This window comes from Neofelis nebulosa, chromosome 3, assembly GCF_028018385.1.
Source record: "Neofelis nebulosa isolate mNeoNeb1 chromosome 3, mNeoNeb1.pri, whole genome shotgun sequence".
NCBI classification, from domain to species: Eukaryota; Metazoa; Chordata; class Mammalia; order Carnivora; family Felidae; genus Neofelis; species Neofelis nebulosa.
In genome coordinates, this window is record NC_080784.1 from 122,940,737 (window position 1) to 122,962,984 (window position 22,248).

General features: G+C 37.0%; 1 protein-coding gene across 3 annotated transcripts in view; it reads left to right on the forward strand.

The window, feature by feature from the left end:
• The first annotated feature begins 6,827 nt into the window (after positions 1-6,827).
• The window catches only part of EMCN (endomucin), a 103,322-nt gene continuing 87,901 nt past the window's right edge, over positions 6,828-22,248 (forward strand). For all 3 annotated transcript variants that reach the window (XM_058721809.1, XM_058721808.1, XM_058721810.1), the window contains exon 1: positions 6,828-6,940. In XM_058721809.1, the coding sequence (XP_058577792.1) occupies positions 6,874-6,940 (67 nt within the window). In that variant the 5' untranslated portion in view covers positions 6,828-6,873. The remainder of the gene's footprint in view (positions 6,941-22,248) is intronic.

Consider the following 22,248-nt stretch of genomic DNA (forward strand, 5'->3'; position numbering starts at 1 on the left):
ATGCTGTGTTAGATATTATCAAATGTATTATATTACATTTTATTCCCAAAAAGCTCTTGGAAAAATCTTATCTCCTTATTAATGTGATTTACATAATTAATGGAAAAAATACTCTTCAATTCAGTTTTGTACACGGAAAAGTCAATTTATGATAATGATTTCCAGAGCTTCTTAAGGCAGATAAAGATGAAGAAATGGTAATTAAAGCTTTTAACAGGACGAGTGGTCCAGTAGGAGAATGGGCTGCCTCACAGAGTAATGAGTTCTGATCATTTCAACTTTTGACATGCAGGCTCATTCATCATTTGTCGAGGGGATTTCTGACAATGATATGTTAGATAAGAATTTGCACTGAAGTAGCTTTTTGTATATCTCATCTCTGAGCTACCATGCTTTTATGATTCCATCATATTTGTGTCCTTATGTATCAAGAGCTTTAAGAGATTGATCCCTATCAAGTTAGGGAGTTGGTTTGAGAGGAGAGGACTGTCTTTATATGTTGAGGAATACAATTGTGACAAATCATTAGGAATGTGAAAGATAAACTGGAAACTTCAAGAATTAGCTTGCCATGTTTTCTATCACTTGAGCAATATGAAATAGCACTGGTTTTGGTCCACTAGAAGTTGATTAAAAGAAATTTAGTAATTAAGGAAGATAGTTCACTGGCATAAGTTTGACCAAATGGTGAGGCCCACCCACGCTTCATGTTCATTGTCCATTTTGGCTCTGTAGGAGGGATACTTTATATCTCCAGTATCATGGACCCTAAATATCTGTTTGTCCTCAGTTCTGATCCCAACACCTTCAGAAGATTCCCTGATCCCCACTTCAGATAGACAAGTAATAAAAATAAGCTTTTAGCTTGTATCTCCCTTGAAGGAAGTACTTGACATTTAAAATACCTTAAAGTGGAGCATGGACTAAATTCCTGAAAATACCAGTTAGAAATGTATTTAATCTATTCTCAACAATATTTTGGGATTTGCATCATCAGAATATTTCTTAGGAAATTGGTTAATCACTCTAGAATGAGAAGGTTTATGTAAAATCCTAAAACTTGAAAATATATCACTGAATGAAGGCAATTTCTTTTAGCCTAAAGATTCTAGAAGTTTAAGGTTAGTTTAATTGTTTGGTTGTTTGTTTTAGAAAACTTTCTGAACTTTCACCTAATTCTCTAAGCAACATTCATAGTTGCCATAGTGATTATCCCCATTTTTTCATGGTAGAACTAAAGCATATAAAGGCCAAGGGACTCAGTCAAGTCACATGTAACTAAGAAAAGGAGTCAGAATTTGAACCCAGAACTCATATTCTTTGCCAGTTCATGAGATCACTTTTTGACATTCCTTCCATTTTTAGGTAACTTTATTCACTGACAAGCTGGCAGAGGAAGAAAGCAAGTATAAAAAGGAAGTTTAATTTAGATGCTTAATAACGGTGCCAGTTGAATAAATTTTCTCAGCACCATATGAGTTAACATAAACTCATCAGTGCTGAAGTCTTCATTATACAATTTCTTCAGTGTCAAAGATGTCAATGACAAGCCTTGATATGTCCTTGTAAAGAATTCTGGGATGGTTCTTGCATAACCTCACAAGAGCTTATCTTTCAGATTAGACAAGAAATACAGAAAACGAATTGCATAAAAATACAAACAAAAACAACTTTTCACCTCTCAAGGTAGGGTGGTTTATTTCCTTTCAAGTATTATGTTTCATTAAAGGGCTCTCAAATCACATACTTCCTAAAAATTCAAACATTAGAATGCAAAACGTTTATATAAATATTCCCTCTAAATTAAATTTAATTAAAAATTTAAATTAAAAATTAAATTAAATTAAATTAAACAAAGTACCAGGTAGAAAAAGGCTTTGTTTGTTTATTTGTTTAAAGATAGAAATAATATATGTTTACTCTGGAAAATCTTTTAGAAACATGAGCAAATATAAGATAAAAACCCTATGTAATTCACTATTAAGAGATAAGCACTGCTAACACTTTCTGTTTCTCTCTCTCTCTCTGTCTCTCTCTCTCTCTCTGTCTCTCTCTCTCTATATATACATATACATGTACGTACATGCAACAAAATATTGTGAAAATGCATCCATCTCTAAAAAAAATTTCTCTAATACTATTTTGTGGAAGAATATGGTATCTTATTCCCCAATAATGAATGTTATTGACAAATATTTGTATAACATGAACCTTAATGAGCATCTTCATTTTTAGAATAAATTCTTAAACATGTAATTTCAAAGAGTATGTTTTTATAAGAGTTTTGATGTATATTGCTGAGTCACACTCCAGAAAGGTTATACCCCTAAAAAAGATAGTAACTTCCTTTGAGCATTCATCAAAACTGGGTATTGCCGGAAAATATACCCAATTTTATTTGAAAGGCAAAAATTGTTATCTCAACTGTTTAATATCCATTTCTTTGATTTCTAGTGACCTGAATATGTTTTTCCATTTCATTGGCCTTCTATTTCTTCTTTTGTGATGGTCTTTTGTCTATTTTTCAGTTGTAGAGTCATTGGTTTATTGTTGGCTAGGAAGAGGTCTTTACATATTAAGGATATCAGATCTTTTTTCTGTATTATTTTTTTACAAGGTTTTATTTGTTTTTTCATTTTAGGGTGTGTTGAGCCAAAAATATTTTATTTTTATTAAAAAATCTGTGTTAAGAAAACAGATCAAGTCTTCCTTTCACGTGCTCTGCTTTTTGTGTTGTGCATAAAATGTTCTCTCCAACCCAGCTACATGCAAATAATTGCCTATGAAATTTCTGATTTTGTTTTTCACATTTAATTGTTTAGCATATAAAAATTTATTTTAGTATTCAAAGTAAAATAGGAACCTAACTTTAATTTCTTAAATGATTAACAACTTGCCACAAACCACTTATTAAATAATATATCCTACTAATCATATGTACTATATGTTAAATTTGCTTATATCTAGTCTCTTTTAGACATACACATATCTGCAAATATATCTAAGTATATAAATGTACCTATTTGTATATAAACTTCCTATTTTATGCGATTGTTCTTCCTGTCTCTTCTGGCAATCACCCCCATTTGAATGAATTATTTTACTTTAAAAATACCTTCTGATATGTTAAGACAAAACTGACCCATTATATTACTGTTTATTTTTCCTTTTGCCTAAGCCATTTAAAAATGCATTTTCCTTTTTTTTTTTTTTTTTTTTTTTTAGTTTTTATTCAAATTCCAGTTAGTTAACATACAGTGTAATATTATTTTCAGGTGTACAATTTAGTGATTCGACACTTACTTAAAACACTTCGTGCTCATCACAAGTATACTCTTCAATCCCCATCACTTTAACCCATCCTCCACCCCTCATCTCCTCTCTGGTAGCCATTAGTTTGCTTCTTGGTTTGCTTCTCTCTTTTATCCCCCTATGATTATTTGTTTTGCTTATTAGATTCCATATATGAGTGAAATCATATGGTATCTGTCTTTGTCTGACTTATCACACTGAACATAATATTCTCTAGCTCTATCCATATCATTGCAAAATGGCAAGATTTCATTCTTTTGATGACTGAATAATATTCCATTGTATATATACTACATTTTCTTTTTTTAATACTTATTTATTTATTTTTAGATTGAGAGAGATAATGAAAGAGAGTATGTGTAGGGAATAAGCTTCGGAAACCCCTGGCTTGCACTGATGGGTTAACAAGGCATAAAGAATGAGAAACCCATAGGATGTTCACACCCAAGTTTGGGTAAACAAGATTAGGTAAATAGGTATATAGAGAGGGTGAGGCAAAGGCCCTGGTATAGAACAAAGGTATATGAGATAAACAAGATTAGGAAATGCCCCCCAATTTAGTACTATCACAGAAAGCTGCTTTCAAGGGAAGGAAGGATCCAAATAGGTAAACAGGTAAATAGGGCTATAGACCGCCTTGGGGCGAAGTTGCCCAGAGAGGAGCTAATTAGCAAAAGAAAGGTGCCTTGTTGACCCTGAGATAGCATGCTCTGTCTGTCTTGTCCCCTAGACCAGTTTAGGTAGAGGTGGTGCCTCAGGTCTTCTGTAAACAACTTTCTGCCCAGCCCCAGGATTTTGTTTTGTATTAACCCAAATCCCTAGCCCTGCATATCTTCAAAACCCCCTTTACCTCATGCCCATGAGTTAATGTTCACAGTTTCATTGTCATTTTGTGAACGTCCATCACAATGTTTGTAAGCCTTCTGATCCTAATAAAAACAGAGCAAGGACCCTTAATGGGGGCTCTTGTCTTCTCCCGGACATTAGCCATCTCTTGCATTTTTAATCCCGTGTCCCACTTTCTTGCTGGACAAGAAAGAACTCCAGATCCAGAGTCTATGACAAGAGTGCAAATGGGGGAGGGACAGAGAGAGAGGAAGAGAGCAAATCCCAAGCAGTCTCCATGCTGTCAGCACAGAGTCCTGAGCAGGGCTTGATCTCACAAACCATGAGATCGTGACCTGAACTGAAATCAAGAGTCAGATGCTTAACTGACTGAGCCACCTAGGAACCCCATAAACCACATCTTCTTTATCCATTCATCAGTTGATGAACATTGGGCTCTTTCTATAATTCAGCTAGGTAGATAATGCTGCTATAAAAATCAGGGTGTGTGTATTTCCTCAAATCAGTAGTTTTGTATCCTTTGGGTAAATACCTAATAGTGCAATTGCTGGATGGTAGTTCTAGTTTTAACTTTTTGAGGAAGCTCCGTACTGTTAAAAATGCATTTTCTTAGTTTATGTTTTAGTTTTAGTTTTTTTTTTTCATCTACAAGGCTTTCCTTCTAAATTGACATAATATTCTTTTATCAAATATTCTTAAAATAGGTATCTAGTCTTTTTCATGAAAATGCCTAGCAATTAGGGCTGAGAAATCAAAAAGCTCTTGAACCCCTGTAGCAATGACTATGGTCAACTGTGTGCTGAAAACTCCACAGTCAGAGCAGAGCAAGGAGCAGGAAGTGAGGCAATGTAAGTGCTCGCCTGTGAATTCATGGCCACACCTCAATTTATTTCTGGTAAGTGCATGTGACAACTATTCACATACATTACTATCTTTATACTGTCCAGGATATGCCAAATAAAGTAACAAGTCCAAAGGCGGTCTGTTTTAGAAAATTAATTAGAAGAGAGGGTAAAACTTGGTCTTGCTTATGCACAAAATATAAACTTGGAGGCTCTTCTGAGACTTGGTATAATTTAGGAAGAAACAAGCTAGAGTTTGGGATATTTTGATCAGTTGACTTGTTCTAACCACTTTTGTAATGAGTCCTCCTCAGCAAGGTGCAGCAGTGAATTGTGCGTCTTTCTTATAACCATGTAAAAGTATAATTTTGCAGTAGTTTTCATTGTGAAACAGATGGCTCTATACTGATTACTGACACTCTTTTTTTCCATGAGGCTTCATACCTAAAGGTTTTTACAAGGATCATTGGATGAGATTAGCTGTGCAGACAGTGGTTAAGGAAAAGTGTAGAATTACTGGGCACACATTGTAGCCAGGGCTGTGGCTATGCTATCACAACGTCTTAATCAAATGCTACTAACATCAGAGAGAGCCCTAATATACAGAGAGTCTTTCCTAGTTGGCATTCTGGTCTGAAGAGTCCGTCTCTCCCGACCTCACTGACTTGTTGGGAGACCATTCTACCCCAGTGCCATTTCGATCATATTTCTTGGAGAAGAGTGCCCAGGGGGGGTGTACAAGGTTTCCCTGGCTATCTGAAAATAAAGCATTCCTATGAAAACTTTCCTAAGTGGAAATGGTGTGAAGAAGCAATTATCATTAATTTATATGGAGAATTTTTGAGCACTCTCAACCCCCCCCCAAAAAAAAAACAAAAACAAAAATAATCTTTCTTAGGCTTTTCTCATAGCTTAAGTCACATCTTGCTAATGGACGCACAGGTTAAATGGAGATAAAGCACAGATGCTCACAGGGTAGAGTTTAACACTGTGGTGGCTTGACGCTGAGATACTGAGTGTCATTCCAGGGAAGGAGCTTGGCGGGGCCACTCTTCTTGCTGAAGGTTGTGTGCTGACTGTAGAATAGCTCACTGCAACACGAACACCGAACCCTACTTGCCAAAAGCAGGGGTTGCCTCTATAACTAATTTTTCCTTATTCTGCATCAAATTCCACCAATAAAAAACAGGAATGAGCAGTGAAGAGTCACATATCATTGTTTAATTCTATTAGAAATGTCCTAAGAAACCTCCCCAGACATCCCTAAGAAGTCTTTTTGCTTACTCAAGAGCAGAGCATGACCTATTTATTAAAGTTTTACACTTATTTCCAGAAGATGGTCTTTGCTAATCTGGCTTTCAAGTTGGAAGGAAAGAAGAAAAGTTGATTCCTTATGGATTTTGCTCTAAACTTTAACCCTCAGGCGGTTAAAGCCTCTTTATCCAAAGTGAATCTCTGTTTAATAAGGCCCCTTTTATAACTGCTCCAAAACACGCTTTCAAAACAAAAGTTAGAATGCTGTATGGTCCATTCTCAAGAAAGATCTGTTTCTGTTCAGCACCCGCCCTGACCTTTTTGTTGAAGAAGAACAAAATAATGTAGTAACAAAAACACAAGTGGCTGCCAAAGGAAGAGAAAAAAAAGTTCCTGTAAGGGACTGAAACAATAAATCTCCTCTCTGCTGAACTCCCAAAGGGACTGTGTGTATTTCCTCCCGTTCTTTATCAGAGCCCCCGAAATAAGTAGGAATGGGCAGTGGTTGTTCACATTCAGCACACCTTTTCCATTTGCTAATAAGGCCCTGCCAGGCTGGGAGGGAGTTGTCTCCGCCTGACTCTGAAGAGAAGAGCCACGGAGCCGATCCGCGGGCACCATGAAATCCCTTCAAGTGACCATCCTTTGTCTTCTGCTCAGTCTTTATAGCAGTAAAGAGGACACAGGTACCATTTTCTCTTATTCCTCTGACGGTGTGGATCAGAAATCACTAGCAGGGGACTCAGTCTCAGTTTACCCTCAGGGACCTTGCCCTGAAACGTGGCTGCAGCAATTCATTTGCTGTGTCCAGTGTGTGGATGTTGACTGGGAATGCATTGAGAAGGCTCCACGGAGAGAATGTTTGTTTTCACTGAAAGGAAATGTTTGCTGGTGCGGTGGCCTTGCAGCGTATTTGATGGGATCGTAAAGGTACAGGGAATACACAATAGCATTTTTTGAGAATAAAAACCTGGGAATAAAATACTGGTTAAAAATGTACTATTTCTCACCACTGTGCTCCTTTCAGGTGTTAAGTCTAGAAATAACGATTGTGAAGTATGGGTGAAAGGCTGTAGTCAGAAACATTGCGTTGCAGATGCTGGCCTATATGCGTGGCCACTATCTTTTGGCTCTGATAAATTGAGAGGTTGGATAAAGCTGCCTAGGAAAATGAATAGCAGTATCTTGAGGTGGTCGGGGAAATAAAGAGGAGAGTCATTTTGATAAAAGTGAGTAACATTTATTTGCTCCAGAAACCAGCACAAATCCACACATATACACACAACATTTGGCTCATCATCTCAAAAATCTTACCCATTGACGGCAGTTTCAGAGACTCAACCAAAGGCTATATGTGAATCAATATAAGTCTTGACTATATTAATGGCCAGTTGCAAGAGATTATTAACATTTATCTTCTAACCCTTTCTGAGGGATTCACTGTACGTAATTAAATGTAATCAATATTTATTAGGATCTTACCATGTAGTCATCAGTGCAAGAAATACATGAATGATTAAGCCATTGTCCTTACCAACAGTGGTAAATGTAGTGTGGGGAAAAATAAATATGTAATTCTAATACACGACAGATTTAATAAGCATGAAAACCAAAGTACAAGCTATCATAAAAGAGCACAGTTGGGAAATATTGATTCTGAGGGGCCGTGGGAAAATATCAGTTCTAATTTTATTTTTTCATGTGCTCTTTTCAAAAGTTTGTTGCCTACAAAAATTCTAATATAGAGTAGTAATGGAGGAAAAATTACATACACTGCTTCAATAATATTTATCATTAATTTCTCAAAATACATACATACATTTAGGACTCATTCCCAAACACTTCAAAATCACCTATGATGGCTTACCATGCATCTTGGCGTTTCCAGAGTCAAGTTGCAGCAGGTATCAAGGCCAGAAAACCTAACTTAGAAGAGTTACCAAGCATCTGAGTTTTTAAAATAAAGAGTATTTGTGAGAGGCCCCAGAAATCAGTATATGAGCTTTTAAGTAACTCTTCAGTATGCATGGGAAAAATTGGTAGGAATCCCAATGCCATGAAAAACACTGCTTACAAACACGGGTCAGGTCAATATAAATTTGAAAGTCTGGGTGAAGCTGTCCCCTGCCCCGGGTCTGTAAGTACACTAATTTCCCGGCATTGTTAAACTCTGAATGGATTACATGTCTTTCTGAAAGCAAAATGGAATGGTATCAGTTCAAGAATTCAGTAGTGTCAAATCAAGAATCAGCCTGCAAAACCTGGCCGTAAGAAAGATGGAAAGGTACAGGATAACCCAGAGATGACCTGGCAGATTTTCTGTTTATGATCATTTGGGGAAAATACCAACTTCTTTTAACTCACCAGTAGTGAGCACAACCTGTTAATGGTGTCTTCTTTCTAATGAACTATTAACCCAAGTAGGGTACTTTCTTATTTAAGCAGATATAATGATTACATAATGACTATCTCCTTCAACTTCTGCAAACAAGCCTATTTGTTAAGGAAAGTGTCTGTAAAATCTACTCCATTTTTCTTAAAAAAAGGAAACTTTAGCTCATGAGCATAAATTGCCCATCCAAGTGATGCCCAGAAGGAACTGGAAGAGGTTTTCCACCAGGTTGTATGATTCTGTTGCACCTGGCTCTGCCTGTTCTGTTTCTGTCCCCAGATATGCCGCAGGAAATGAAGCATTTCCTAAGCTGATTTATTAAGTTCTTTCCCTAACCCCCTGTACCGGAAACACATTGATTTCAAAGCTTTGTACATTCCCCAAACTTAGAATGCTTAACATATTTCATCAGCAGAATTGATTATTAGGGGTGAGGCGGGAGGCATTTCATCTGCCTTAAATTCACAAGTTGTCAAGAAGATCCATGCTTTTTCGCATAGTAATTTATTCCTAAATAATGATCTTTTAGAGAAATTGACTACTTTTCTTTTTCCTTCTGACATTTTTGTCAGTCCCAGATTTAAATAAATACAATATAGTCTTTTGTGCTCATTGTGAAAATCAAGTGAATCTTTCTACACAGCAGTGAGTGACTTTCTATTACTTGGTTGGTGGTATAACATTTTACATTCTCCAATTTGGAAAGCTGTTCTGTTGAAATATGTACGTGAAGTTCCTGAAAAGGAACTGTCATTCTTTCCCAAGGTTTTCTAAATTGTATTTAAAACGGAACAGACCCCTCCTGTGGCTTTTAAACCCCTTTGGCTTTTAAGCCTAGATCTGTGAGCCTTTTCCTGTCAAGACTGAAAGAAATGAAATGAAGAGGGCCTGGAAACAAGTTACTCTTCAAGCGCCATTTGCTTTTTGGAGTTTACATTAATTTAGGAAAGATGAAAATGTTTCAAGCATTTGCAAATGGGAACAAACCATTTTATTGGTATCTGAAGAAGAATTTAATTGCTTGGAGAGATTCATTTGATACTGATCGAATATTCAGTTTCATGGAAAAAATGGATTGAACACATTGTAAGACAGGCTTTATACTAAATGCTATAGATTTATAGAGAATACTTAAGACTCAGCCATGGCCCTTGAAATGGGGAAGAGAAGAGGAGGTAAGGAATAAGAAGTTTGACTATATTGTAAGTCTTAAGTGGTGAATAAAGAATGATAGGGAGCTTAGTTTGGGGTGTAAGGGCATCAGAAAAAACTTCATATAAAAGTGGAAATTATGATGAACTTTGAAATTTGAAAAACAGGAGGTTCCAGACCGATGGAATTTCTTGAGTAGGAACATGAAAACATCAGTATATTCTAGTGTAGAAATGTAAGGATTGGATGTACACATTGGATGTAGGTTAAGTTTTAGAAACTAAGATTGGAAATAGAGTCTCAAGATATGTGGCTACCAGGATGAAAAATATTGGCTAGTTTTCAGTCAATAGTTAATACTGAATAGTTAATTCATTTAGAGCCTCTAAATGTGTTTCAGTGTGGAAATTATATGATTGGGGCTATACGTTGGGAAGATGAATCTGTCGGCAGGATATAAATTAGACTGCTGCAGTCAGGAAAGACGAAAGCTAAAGAAAATAGTGCAAATGTTATTGCCAGTCTAAAAATCTGTCAAGAAAGTAAAAAAAAAAAAAAAAAATATTTGGGGAAGAGCCTAAAGGGAGTAGAAAGTTTGTGATTTGACATATTCTTGACTGGCAATGAGGGAGAAAGTGAATGAGATGTACAGAGAGGATTATCTGAAGACCAGAAGTAGGAAAATGGTTTGGGAGCAGAGGGAGGGAAAGATAGGTGGAGACCATTTAAGGAGAAAAATGAAGTATTTGATTTTGGACATGGTGAGTTTGAAATCCTAATAAGATATTTAAACAGAGACGTTGAGGGTAAATTAAAATCCGCAGGGAATTGTAATGCCCCTGAAGTTGAAGGTGGCGGTGAGTGTTCTTTACTCTTGAATCCCAGGAGTTCTTAGTCCTGCCCACTTTAAGATTCATAACAGAGAAAAGCAATTTATTTCTCACCTGGATGCTCATATTTCTAGCTCTCTCATGGCACTTGTGTTTTAATTCTATCATAATTGTTTGTAGGCATATCTGATCTCCTCTTCCAGATGATAAACACCTTGAAAGTAGGGGCCATATTTAATTACCATATTTATTTTGTTTGTCCAGTAACAGTTCTAAACATATAGTAAGGACATAGTTAGCCGGATGACATGTAAATGAATGATACAGTTGCCTTCTTTTTTTGTTTTGTTTTGTTTTCATTTTTTATTTCTTCCAATGACAAGCACTCACCAGTTTACTGCCTTGTTTGTATGAAAGATTATGGACATGTATGACTTATAGTGTATAACATGGATACAAATGGATTGCTTTGATCCTGGCAATGAAAGTGGGCACCAAATATAAGGAAAAGGGAAAGGGGCTTCTTATCAAAGGGAAGCCAGTTCCCAAAGTCTGGCCAAGAGAGAAGATGACACCTATAGATGGACCGTCTAGCACTGGGTGACAGTAATTTACAACAAATATGGAAAAAGAAACAGCCTTGACTATAATCTTTGGGAGGAAGAGCATCTAAAAAGAATTAGCTCTACTTTTCCTTTTTGGGAATAAAATACTTTATGTAATATCTTCTTATAGATAGAAATATTCAAGAAGAAACCTTATTCTCAAGCAACTTCTTAAAAATACAAAATGGATTTTTTTAAAAAAACAAAGTTCATATAAAGTGAAGTTTAAGAAAGTTAATTCATGTGTTATTTTAGATAGCATAAGAGTTGCTTTAGAGCAGATCATTTTACTGATTACTTCTGTTTAGCTTAATCACTGTCAGCAAATCTTGCCTAAAATGGGTGTTCTATTGTAAGGAGAATGAACCAATAGGCAAACAGATCCATCGGGGAAGTATTCAGTCCCCACACCATTTGTTTAACATTCTTTTTTTTTCCACTACTCATTTTGTTTGAAGTTTCTACCTAAAAGTAGAAGTGATCAGTCTAGAATTTCTGTTTTCAAGAGATTCATAACAGTAGTCACCAGTAAATTCTCTGGCAATTTTATCTTGCTAATTGTAATTATTCAGATAATTGAGGGAAAAAATGATGCCCCTTTGGGATTTTCAGAAAGCTTGTATTTTACTGGATCATTGCCCATCCTTTCCTTTTCATTGATAAAGTTCCATTTCATGCTTCAGGTAAACATTTTAACTTATGAATAATTCTAATTCAAGTAATTTCTATGTTTTTTGGGTTTTTTTTTTTTTTTTAGTCATCACTTTCCAACTTCCTCTTCATTTTTGAGAACAATTTGAGATGCACATTTCTAAACAGTGAATGTCAAAGCAGGAATGTACTCTAAGGGACATTCAATTCCTGTTAGTAAGTGCCTCTTTTCCCGTTACTGAATTCCTGTGGGTCATTATAGGATAAGATAATAATTCCTGTTGGGTGTTAGAAGAAACTCTTTTAGTTAGCAGACAAGATCCCTTTTGTACTGTTGCAGACACAACATCAGCATCGACATGAAAACCATTAGTGATGGCAGTTACATCTAGAAAGGCCACTGCATGGTTCCCAAATTTGGAACAACCATAGGAAAAATTGTTTTAAACAAGGAAAAGAAAAGAAAAAAACAGTTTTCTAAACTTGAATACAAGCTTTATGTCTTGTAGGAATATCAGCAGAGATAATCATAACTAGTGTCTAAATAGAAGCAGCTACTGTACAAGCATTAGACCCCTGTTGTGTCTTTCCCTCTATCTTCTCCGGCTGTGTTTACTCCAGCCATCGCTATGGCAACCTGCCAGGCACATGTGTAGCCTGACAGCGCCTTGCTTCATGTGAATGTATATCTTTTGCTTTCTTGTCTGTGTCACTCTGATACTGAGACAGTGTCCCTGCCAGAACCACATACGGCACTGTTGGGCATCTGAGCTGTAAGAGCAGGAGCAGTAGCCCCTCTATGAGACAACTCCTGCCGAAAGAGGAAATGGAGCCAGTGAATAAATGCTTTCCTCTTCTGTTCCTGCTCTGTTTCACTGCTGTAGTCCTCTCTTCCTTTCCCTGACTTCACTTTCCTTTACAAACTGTCTGCACACAGAGAGTTTGCACACTCTGCTTCATCTTGGGCTCTGTTTTCCAGTGAAATCCAGGATTAATTATTTCTCTTGATGGGCTCATTTTAGTGTGAATGATAAGAATATATCGAGATGTAGACTTGTTACAGTTTCTCTGATACTCCAATCATTATTCACCACCTTTCTTCCTCTTCACTTAAAAAAAAAAAGCAAGAAAAAGCTTTATCGATCTTTTGTTGAATGTGTTAAACAATATTCTAAGCAGGTCCTTTTCTAAGGCAATCATTTGCCTGTTTGTATAGATTCAGGAATGAATTATATTGTAAGGTTGGTAGCCAAAAATGTTGAAGTCATTGATTTTATTCTTGGTGCACTGCTCATCTAAAATATGAACTGCTTTTTAAATCTGTCTGTTCAGTCATATTCTGTCTGAAACACAAATTAGTTGTGTCAAAACCCTGACATAGTTGGATCTGGTCCAATTTAACCCATATGAGTGTCATCACAGCATCTACTGACATCTACCATTTATTAAGCCAGACATTTTACACAGATTACTTCCATCACAACATTTTAAGGCCAACTTTATTATTCCCATTTTACTGATTAGGAAATGAGGCTTGAGGGACTATAAAGTTATACTAGAGCAATGTGGTTTAAATCAAACGAGAGGAAGTTCTTCAAAATCTTCCTTGTAGCTTGTTGCCTTCCAGTGTGGTGAAATTGCAATACGTTGAATTTTTCTAACGGAAAAGAGAAAGCATAGAGACTTTAACACTTGGGTAATTCAGAAGCCACTGCTGCCTCTTCATAGCATCTTCCACACCTTAAAAACCACAAACTAAGTGCCATGAATGAGTTTCCACTTAGTGATAATGATCCTCTTGCTGTGCTGGATTCAATTAATTACTAAGGGGATGCATTGAAAAGAGGTGTAGGCATTTGCCTACCTACCGATTGTTAAGTTAGTTGGGAAAAAACAATGTGGTTGTCTGCAATATAAATGTCAGTGCAGCTAATACGAGACTTGGAGAAGGAAAGAAGCTAAGGAAATAACTAACAGTGAATTAATCACTTAGTGTCACATTTATAACTCTTTTGGAGCCAGACTGTCTGGGTTCAAATTCCAGCTCTGCCACTTACTATCTGTGTGAACTTGGGCAAGTTGTGCAACCTTCAGCTTTCCCAGCTGTGCAATGGGACCAGCGCAGTCCCTACCTCATGGGAATATTAGGGGGATCACGTGAAGGCATGCACACAAAGAAAACACCCGCAATAGTGCCTGGCATGTGAGAACTCTGTAAGGTTTGCCGAGTTTAGGGACTCAGAGTTCTCTAGTTTATTATATCCCATTCCTTAGACAAACTGCCTTATTTCCAAATCGATTCTAATGCAAACTCAGCAAATATTTAAATAATTATGATGTTGATTCTCACAAAGTGAAAAACCAGTGCGTGAAAATTTTTACTGAAGAATTGATGTGAGATGCTAGAAAGATGATTGCCATGTTTTTAATCACCATACATGTAGGCACAATTTGATATGTGCAGATCGTATTCTCTAGAATGTCTTTCAGATTTGTAAGTTATTTAACTCACTGTATAAACTAACCACTCAAACTAATAAGTAAAAATATGTTTGTGTTTTTTTGTTTGTTTTAATTTTTTTGATGTTTATTTCTGAGAGAGACAGACAGAGCATGAGTGGGGGATGGGGAGAGAGAGAGAGAGAGAGGGAGACACAGAATCTGAAGCAGGCTTCGGGCTCTGAGCTGTCAGCACAGAGCCCTACACGGGAGTGGAACCCTCAAACCGTGAGATCACGACCTGAGCCGAAGACGGATGCTTCACCGACTGAGCTACCCAGGTGCCCCAAAATGTGTTTGTTTTTAATGAAGATGCTAACTTTGTAGCCTGAGAATTGTCAGCCTCCTTACATATTCTCACCTTCCTTAAGGTATTGAGCACTGCTTAATCTGAGAGGTGGATATGTGAGGGGAAGACACCTTGATTTTAATGTGAGAACCAAGTTTGAGTCTAGCTTCTTAGTATGCTGAAATTAACCAAGACATTAAATACTTCTTAGCCTCAGTTTCTTCATCTGAATATGAGAAAAATGATATTTGCTGACACAGTATTAGTGTTACATGAAAATCAGAAAACCTATTTGAAGTGCTCTGGAACTCATAGTTTACTATTTAAATATTGGTTATTAATATGCAAACTAACATTTAACTCACAGTATCAAGGAATAGATAGGAAGGCATTTCATACATTTGGGAATTTGTCTTTACTAACTGGCACTCCACGATTGCTCTTTGAGCTACAATACTTTATATGTTGGGGCGCTGGGTGCCTCAGTCGGTTAAGTTTTGAACTCTTGATGTCAGCTCAGGTTATGATCTCACTGTTCGTGGGTTGGAGCCCAGCCATCAGGCTCTGCGCTGACAGCACAGAGCCTGCTTGGGATTCTCTGTCTCCCATTCTCTTTGCCCCTCCCCTGCTCATACACATGTGCATACTTTCCCTCAAAATAAAGAAAGAAAGAAATACCTTTATATATTTTTCTATGGCTGCTACACATTCAAGTAGCCATGTGTTGAACTACTGTTTGAGTTATAAAAACCACACACATGAAACACAGAACCATTTGTATCAGGCATTGAATTTATTTTTAGCTCAAATGGGGAAAGAAATTATTTTTTGTGGTATGAACTGTGAAATCGTCCTCCGAGAGCATTTGGCAAGTGTGAGGACATAAACGGCGAGCTTTGGGACGCTGTCTCTAGGGAAGAGAGGTCACTCCTGCATTCGTCAGCTCGTGGCCATGGTGACAACTCTCTCCAACAATGAAACATCTCTCAAGTGTCTCTCCCTGTGGACCCAGTTTTTGAAAACGAGATCCTCCATTTTAAATACACAAAATTAACAGCAATTGTATTATTGGGATTAAGATAAAATGAAATGATGTGAATCCATAAGCTTTTCTTTTTCTTTTTTTTCTTTTCTTTTTTTTTTTTTTTTTTATGAATCCATAAGCTTTTTGTTATTTTTTTTTTATCTTTTTCTGACAGCCTCATTTGTTGGGAACCAGTTTTATATTAACCAAAGTTGACAACTCCATAGATTTGCAAAGTAGAAGAAAGAAAAATGACAATCCTGCCAGCCATTTAAAATCCTTTTATTAGGGTCCATTGTAACCTAACTGAATGTAAATCTCTTGAGAACAAAGACAATATCGAATTGATCTTTTTTTCCCCCAGGACCTATCTTTGGACACATAGGTGATGATCACTAACTAGCTCTTGCTTCAATTTGGAAAACTGTATTTCTTCAAAAGTCAGCAGAGTTGAAAAAAGTCAGAGTTGAAAATATACAAAACATTCCTGGATTTGTTTTCAGTGACTTGAGGACAATATTTATTTTTATCCTTGGCCTGTGTAGTGGAGAAGTTGTGAGTGTCATTTTGGTCAGCTGAACTGATTTAGTTTGCTTTATGAAATTGACCTGCAGTCCTGTTGCTGTATAAATAACAGAAAATGCCCACCTCTGGTTTATATTAACTGTTCAGATCGCATAGGAGTGGTATGATTATCAGAACACAAGTGTTGAATCATTCCTGTGTCTCGCTCAGAAGAAAAAAAAAAAGGTATCCTACAATTCATTGGGTAATTCTGAAACAGATCTCACTAGTCCTCATTCCTGCTAAAATGTAAAATTGTGGAAGTTCAACTGTAGAGATGCATTGATTACAGACTTTACCTCTCCAACTCTGAGGCCTTCATTCCGTGTGTTGAGTTAATAACTTTATTCTAATCTTGTCCAGAAGCAAATGCATCAAATAATTCAGTTATTCCCAGGTTTTAACATTTTCGTTGATCAGTAAATAATAAAATTCCCCTCGGGCAGTTGACAGGCAATTAACCGGTTTTTACTTTGTCAAATAAAGACACAAACTACCTACAATGTACATACCATTTACCAGTATGTTACATAAAATAAAGTCTGCTTTAGCTGTATGTATATATCCGGCAATAGAACAACTTTTTTTTCACTGAGTTCCGACTAATGTCACAAGCTGGCACTGTGCAAAGGTGAAGTGTACTGGTTGGTCTTGAAGCCAAGAGGCCTTCGGTGTTAGAGGGGCCACAAGCCTGCTGCGTGGCTGGGCCAAGCAAATGTTTTAGCCTCTCGAGTCTTTAATTTCCCAATCAACAATATGAGTACAGTCTTACGAAATCATATTCAAGTTTTCTTCCAGATCTATCATTGTGTGATCTGTAACAAGCAATTTCTGTGTATTTTGCCTCAAGTTATCTTGCTTCACTTTCTTTTTTTTTTTTTTTTCAACGTTTTTTATTTATTTTTGGGACAGAGAGAGACAGAGCATGAACGGGGGAGGGGCAGAGAGAGAGGGAGACACAGAATCGGAAACAGGCTCCAGGCTCCGAGCCATCAGCCCAGAGCCTGACGCGGGGCTCGAACTCACGGACCGGACCGCGAGATCGTGACCTGGCTGAAGTCGGACGCTTAACCGACTGCGCCACCCAGGCGCCCCTCTTGCTTCACTTTCATCCTGTTATTTCTAGATGTGTTCATTTTGGATCAAGATGTTCAATTCTGTTTCCTCATGTTGTTTCATTTGGGAATTTTCAGACAGGGCTGTAGGAAAGTATCTGCTTCACAGGTAAAGGGTCATTTCTCTGCCATGAGAGACATTTCTCAGAGGACACACCCACGAAAGACAGTTTTCCCATTTGCCCTGTGGTATTATTTGTATATAATTTGGACACATGTGATGGTGGGAGGGATAGAAGAACAGAGAGAGAAAGAGAGAGAAAGATAAATTCACTGACATCCAGAAAAAGATTGAGAGTAAAGATGAGGTTAAAAAGAGTCGGAGAAGGTGCTGGAGGCTGGGAGAAAGAGAGAAAGCCTCTCTGAGAGGGTTGGGATGGGGGAAATCTGAAGAATAAGAAGGGGAGGAAGAAAGATATGTAACAAAAGCTCTGATAATTTGGGAGGAGCACTCCCCAATGGCCTTCCAGCCACTCTTCTGGACCTGATATGCAATAGGGTTCTTTCTTCTTATCATTATATCTACTGCTAGTCCTTCATTCTTCCATCCATTTCATTTGCAACATGCTACACATTTTACAAAGCACTTTATTGATCAATTATCTCATTTAATTCTTGCCGTTGCCTGGGTGATTGTGCAGGCTGGCGTTACTGGGTTCACTGTCAGAGGAGAAAAGCCTAAGGACACACACACTGTAATTCAGATCAGTAGGTTTTAACATTTATTACTCATAAGAATCACTTAAGTTACCTGTGAAAAATAGATTTTCCTAGGGCTCATCCCCAGTGCTTCCAGTAAAATCCAAACAACTCTGCTTCAGCAATTACTATGGATAATTTGTATACACTGGCACATGGACTTACGTTCTGAGAAATCCTGGACTAGATTTCAATTTCCTGAGCAATCATCTGAACTCTTTTTATTGCCCCTCAGACCCACAAGATTCCCAGAGGTGTTAACCTTTAAAAAAAAAGGTGCTAGTGTCTGGTGCTTTCAGAGGGAGACTTAGTATGAATTCAGAGCGATTTTTAGTTTTTTTGTTTTTTGGGATTTGTTTTTCATTTTGTGTGTGTGTTTTGTGTTTTTGTGGTTTTTTTTTCTTGTACTAGTTTAGTATAATAGAAATTAGATTTGGCCAAGGCAAACTAGATTTGAACCACTGAAATCTCCATAGGTGCACAGGTTTAAATTCCAAGTTTTTTTATCCATTCATTGTAAGGAGATTCCCTACTCATTATGAGTTCCTATTGATTGCTTTCCATTCTACTATTAATCTCCTTCCTGTTTTCATCAACACTGCAAGACCCTGGGTCTCTGTCCTGTCGCTGCTCAAGAGGAACCCCCTTGAATAATAGTTTGGTTAGAGACACAGCTACGGCCTTCTCGTCAAAGTTTCAGGTGGTGTCCGAATGTGTTCAATAATCCAAACACAAATATTTCTGGTTCCTGGAGAGGTGCTGGAGCCAGAGGAGTCTGAGAAGGTATGGCGAGTTCAAGGGCCAATGTTAACAGATACCTTGTAAGCTTAAAAAGAGATTGAGAAGCTGTGATGTTATGAATCTACAATAGCCATGCAAGGAAACTGGTAGTATTAGAAAATTACAAGGTGAAATTTGTCAGCTGGCTTATTACCTGCCATGACTTAACACACTGGGATATGTGACAGGAGGAATTTAATACAGTCTCTTCCTGGGCTCACAAACTGGCATCCACTGACATAACCTGCACATGTGTATCGTTTGGCCCCAAAGTGTTCTATGACTACAGGAAAATATTTAAAAATAAGAAAACTTCACAAAACAGCAACAAAGAAGGACATTGATGATCTTATTTTCAGGTTTTCTGGCAACTCTGGGCCTCATATTCCTCATGGCAGCATTCATTTAAATCTAAGTAATGGGGCGCCTGGGTGGCTCAGCTGGATAAGTGCCTGACATCAGCTCAGGTTATGATCTCGCAGTTTGTGGATTCGCGCCCTGCATTGGGCTGTTTGCTGTCAGCACAGAACCTGCTTTGGATCTTCTGTCCCTCTCTCTCTCTCTCTGCCCCTCCCCTTTCTGCATGATCTCTCTCTCAAAAATAAATAGCCATTTAAAAGAAAACCCTCAGTAATACATGCCCCTTTGAATCATGGAATGTTCTCTCTCTTACAAACATATGGGTACTTGTACCCTTCCTGGGTCTCTCATTCACTTCTCTGTCCAACCTCTGTGGGTATTGGGGTTAATTCCTTCACCTATTTCATAGAATTTGTAGGATTGCAAATAAGCATTAAGTGGATAATTTGCAAACTTATTCCATGTTTGTGGTGGTTCAGTGGATTTGGAAAGAACAGGGTTCTGGGGCAATTTCCTGTAATTGACTAGGCTTGCTAACTCCATCTCAGAATTTTAAAGACATATTCCAGTCACCATTTTTTTCATTTTTCATAAATAAGAATGTTTTTATTGAAGTATAGTTATACATAATTAACTTAGTGCTGATGAATACTCTTTTTTTCATAGACTTAAGAAAGCATGAAACTTAGAAAATGATTTAAAGAATTTAGAGGCTACAAATCATAAAATGTGATTAAAATTCTACACTATTTTTGTTTCCCACCGTCTCTTAACAACTTATTTGGTGAACATAAACTTCCACCCGTGAAGAAAATATTGAAAGCCCATGGCCTTTTTGCTCACTCTTAAAAAGTGAACAATTTTATGGACAACTAAATTTGCAGAGTGCATCAATTCAAAATTAGAATATACAATCCAAAACAATGATTGAAAATTCTCTCCTATAGAACATGTTCATGTGGGAAGGAATTCTACAAACTGGTCTCTTTATAGTTTCTCTGTTTTTCTGGTTCCCTGTCCTCCCTCCAGCCCCTTTCTGACCACTCCATGTTGGGAACAGAGTGAGCAAGGAGTAAGAAAGGTGAATGAAAGGTATTACTTGATCTAGCACCATAAGTTGTGCCCGGAGCTTCATAGATAGTTAAAGACAACTGCTGAATGGTGCATTTTCAAAGGTGTGCTTTTGGGCCTCTTGCCCCTTGCAGCTCTTTGGTTCATAAGAATGGATCCTTATTCTGGGAGTTCGCTTCTTAGTCCTTCTGAACAAAAAACTGGTAATCCTGTGTTAACCCAGAGCTTCACGATGTTAACGTGCCCAACTCTTTACATATACCTGAGGAACAGGACTCAAAGTAGCTCTAAATTCACTCTCTCACTCTCTCCCTGCGTTTGGTCCACAAGAAACAGTCATATATCTCTTTCTCTAATAAGCTCTGCTGGGGCAGTCATTCTCAATGTAGTAATAACTCTCCTGTTCCTACACTACAGCAGCTAGGCAGCAGTCTTTCATTGTACTGATTTTCCAAGTATGAGTCACTGGCCGCTATGACTTTCAACTATAAGAACCACATATTAGGGCAGGTTTGCATTGCAGACCAGACAAGCCTTGCTCCTTGGAGGTAAAGTAAATGAGAATGGGATTCGAAAGAAGTATTTTGCAAAGACAACCTCCTGTCAAATAACATCTACGTGCCTCTCTCCACACTTTTATTCCTTTTATGCTACAGAGTGGATAAAGGGATTCCAGTGTCAACAGGCTTTAGTTATTTTATTTGAAAATCTGATTATGATTGTCTCACAACTTTGTGATTTCACATGCATTAGTACCTGAATAAAACTTTGATGTTCACACATTGGGCCAGATACCGTGTGCCAATCTTTCCTTTGAAGCAATTAAAGCCTTGAATGTGTATTTTCTCAAAGTTTGATGTAATTATGCTATAAATCAGTATTATAATTAGAACAATAAAATTATCTGTATGTTTAGAAGTTAAGGCATTCCCTTATAAGTGACCTACGGATCATAGAAAAAACGATGATAGAAATTAGAGAAAATGTGTTGAATATGAAGAGGAAATAAAATATTTTATAACAAAATGTGTAAGATGGAGCTAAACCACTGATTAGAGGAAACTCTGTAGTCTTAATTGTACACATAAGAAAGGAAAAAATAAAAGAGCAAAATAAACCCAAATAAAGTAGATGGGAGAAATAAGAAAAGTAAGAGCCAAAATTAATGAAATAGAAAAGAAATACATAATGCAAAGAATTTCTGTATATAATAAGATTGCTAAATTTCTGCCAAAATTAATCAAGAAAAAGGAGAGAAGAAACAAACAAAAATGAAAAAGCAAACATCACTCTAGATGCCACTAAAAATGTAAGTCTATATTATAAAAAGCTTTATAATTCAATAATTTTGGAAATTTATATAAAATGAATACATTTCTAAAAAATATGGCCCCTCAAAACTAACTCAAGAAGAAATACAAAATTGTGGTAGATCTTTACTCATTAAAGAATTGAATCAGCAATTAATAACCTTCCCACAAAGAAAAATCTCACTATTAGTGTCACCAAAATGTTATATTAAACATTCAAATAACAAATAAATTTCGTTTTGCATAAACTCTTCCAGGGACTAAAGATAGAAGTTTTACTCCCCAACTTATTTTATGAGGCTAGCAGATGGCTAAAATCAAAACTTGACGAGAATATTATGAGAGGAATACTGTTGGTCAATCTCATTATGAAAAATAGATTTGAAAATCCAGCAAAACATAAAAAGTTACTTAAATTTGCCCAAGTTGGGGTTATATTAGCGATGTGAAGTTGGTTTAAAACTAGGAAACCAATCAGTATACCTGACTGACTCTGACAGTAGAGCACACAGCTCTTGATCTGGGGACTGTGAGTTCCAGCCCCACGTTGGGCTTAGAAATTGCCCTAAAAAATAAATAAATAAATAAATAAATAATAAAAAAAACTAACTAAGAAATCAACTTAATTCACTAGATTGACAGAATAAGGACTA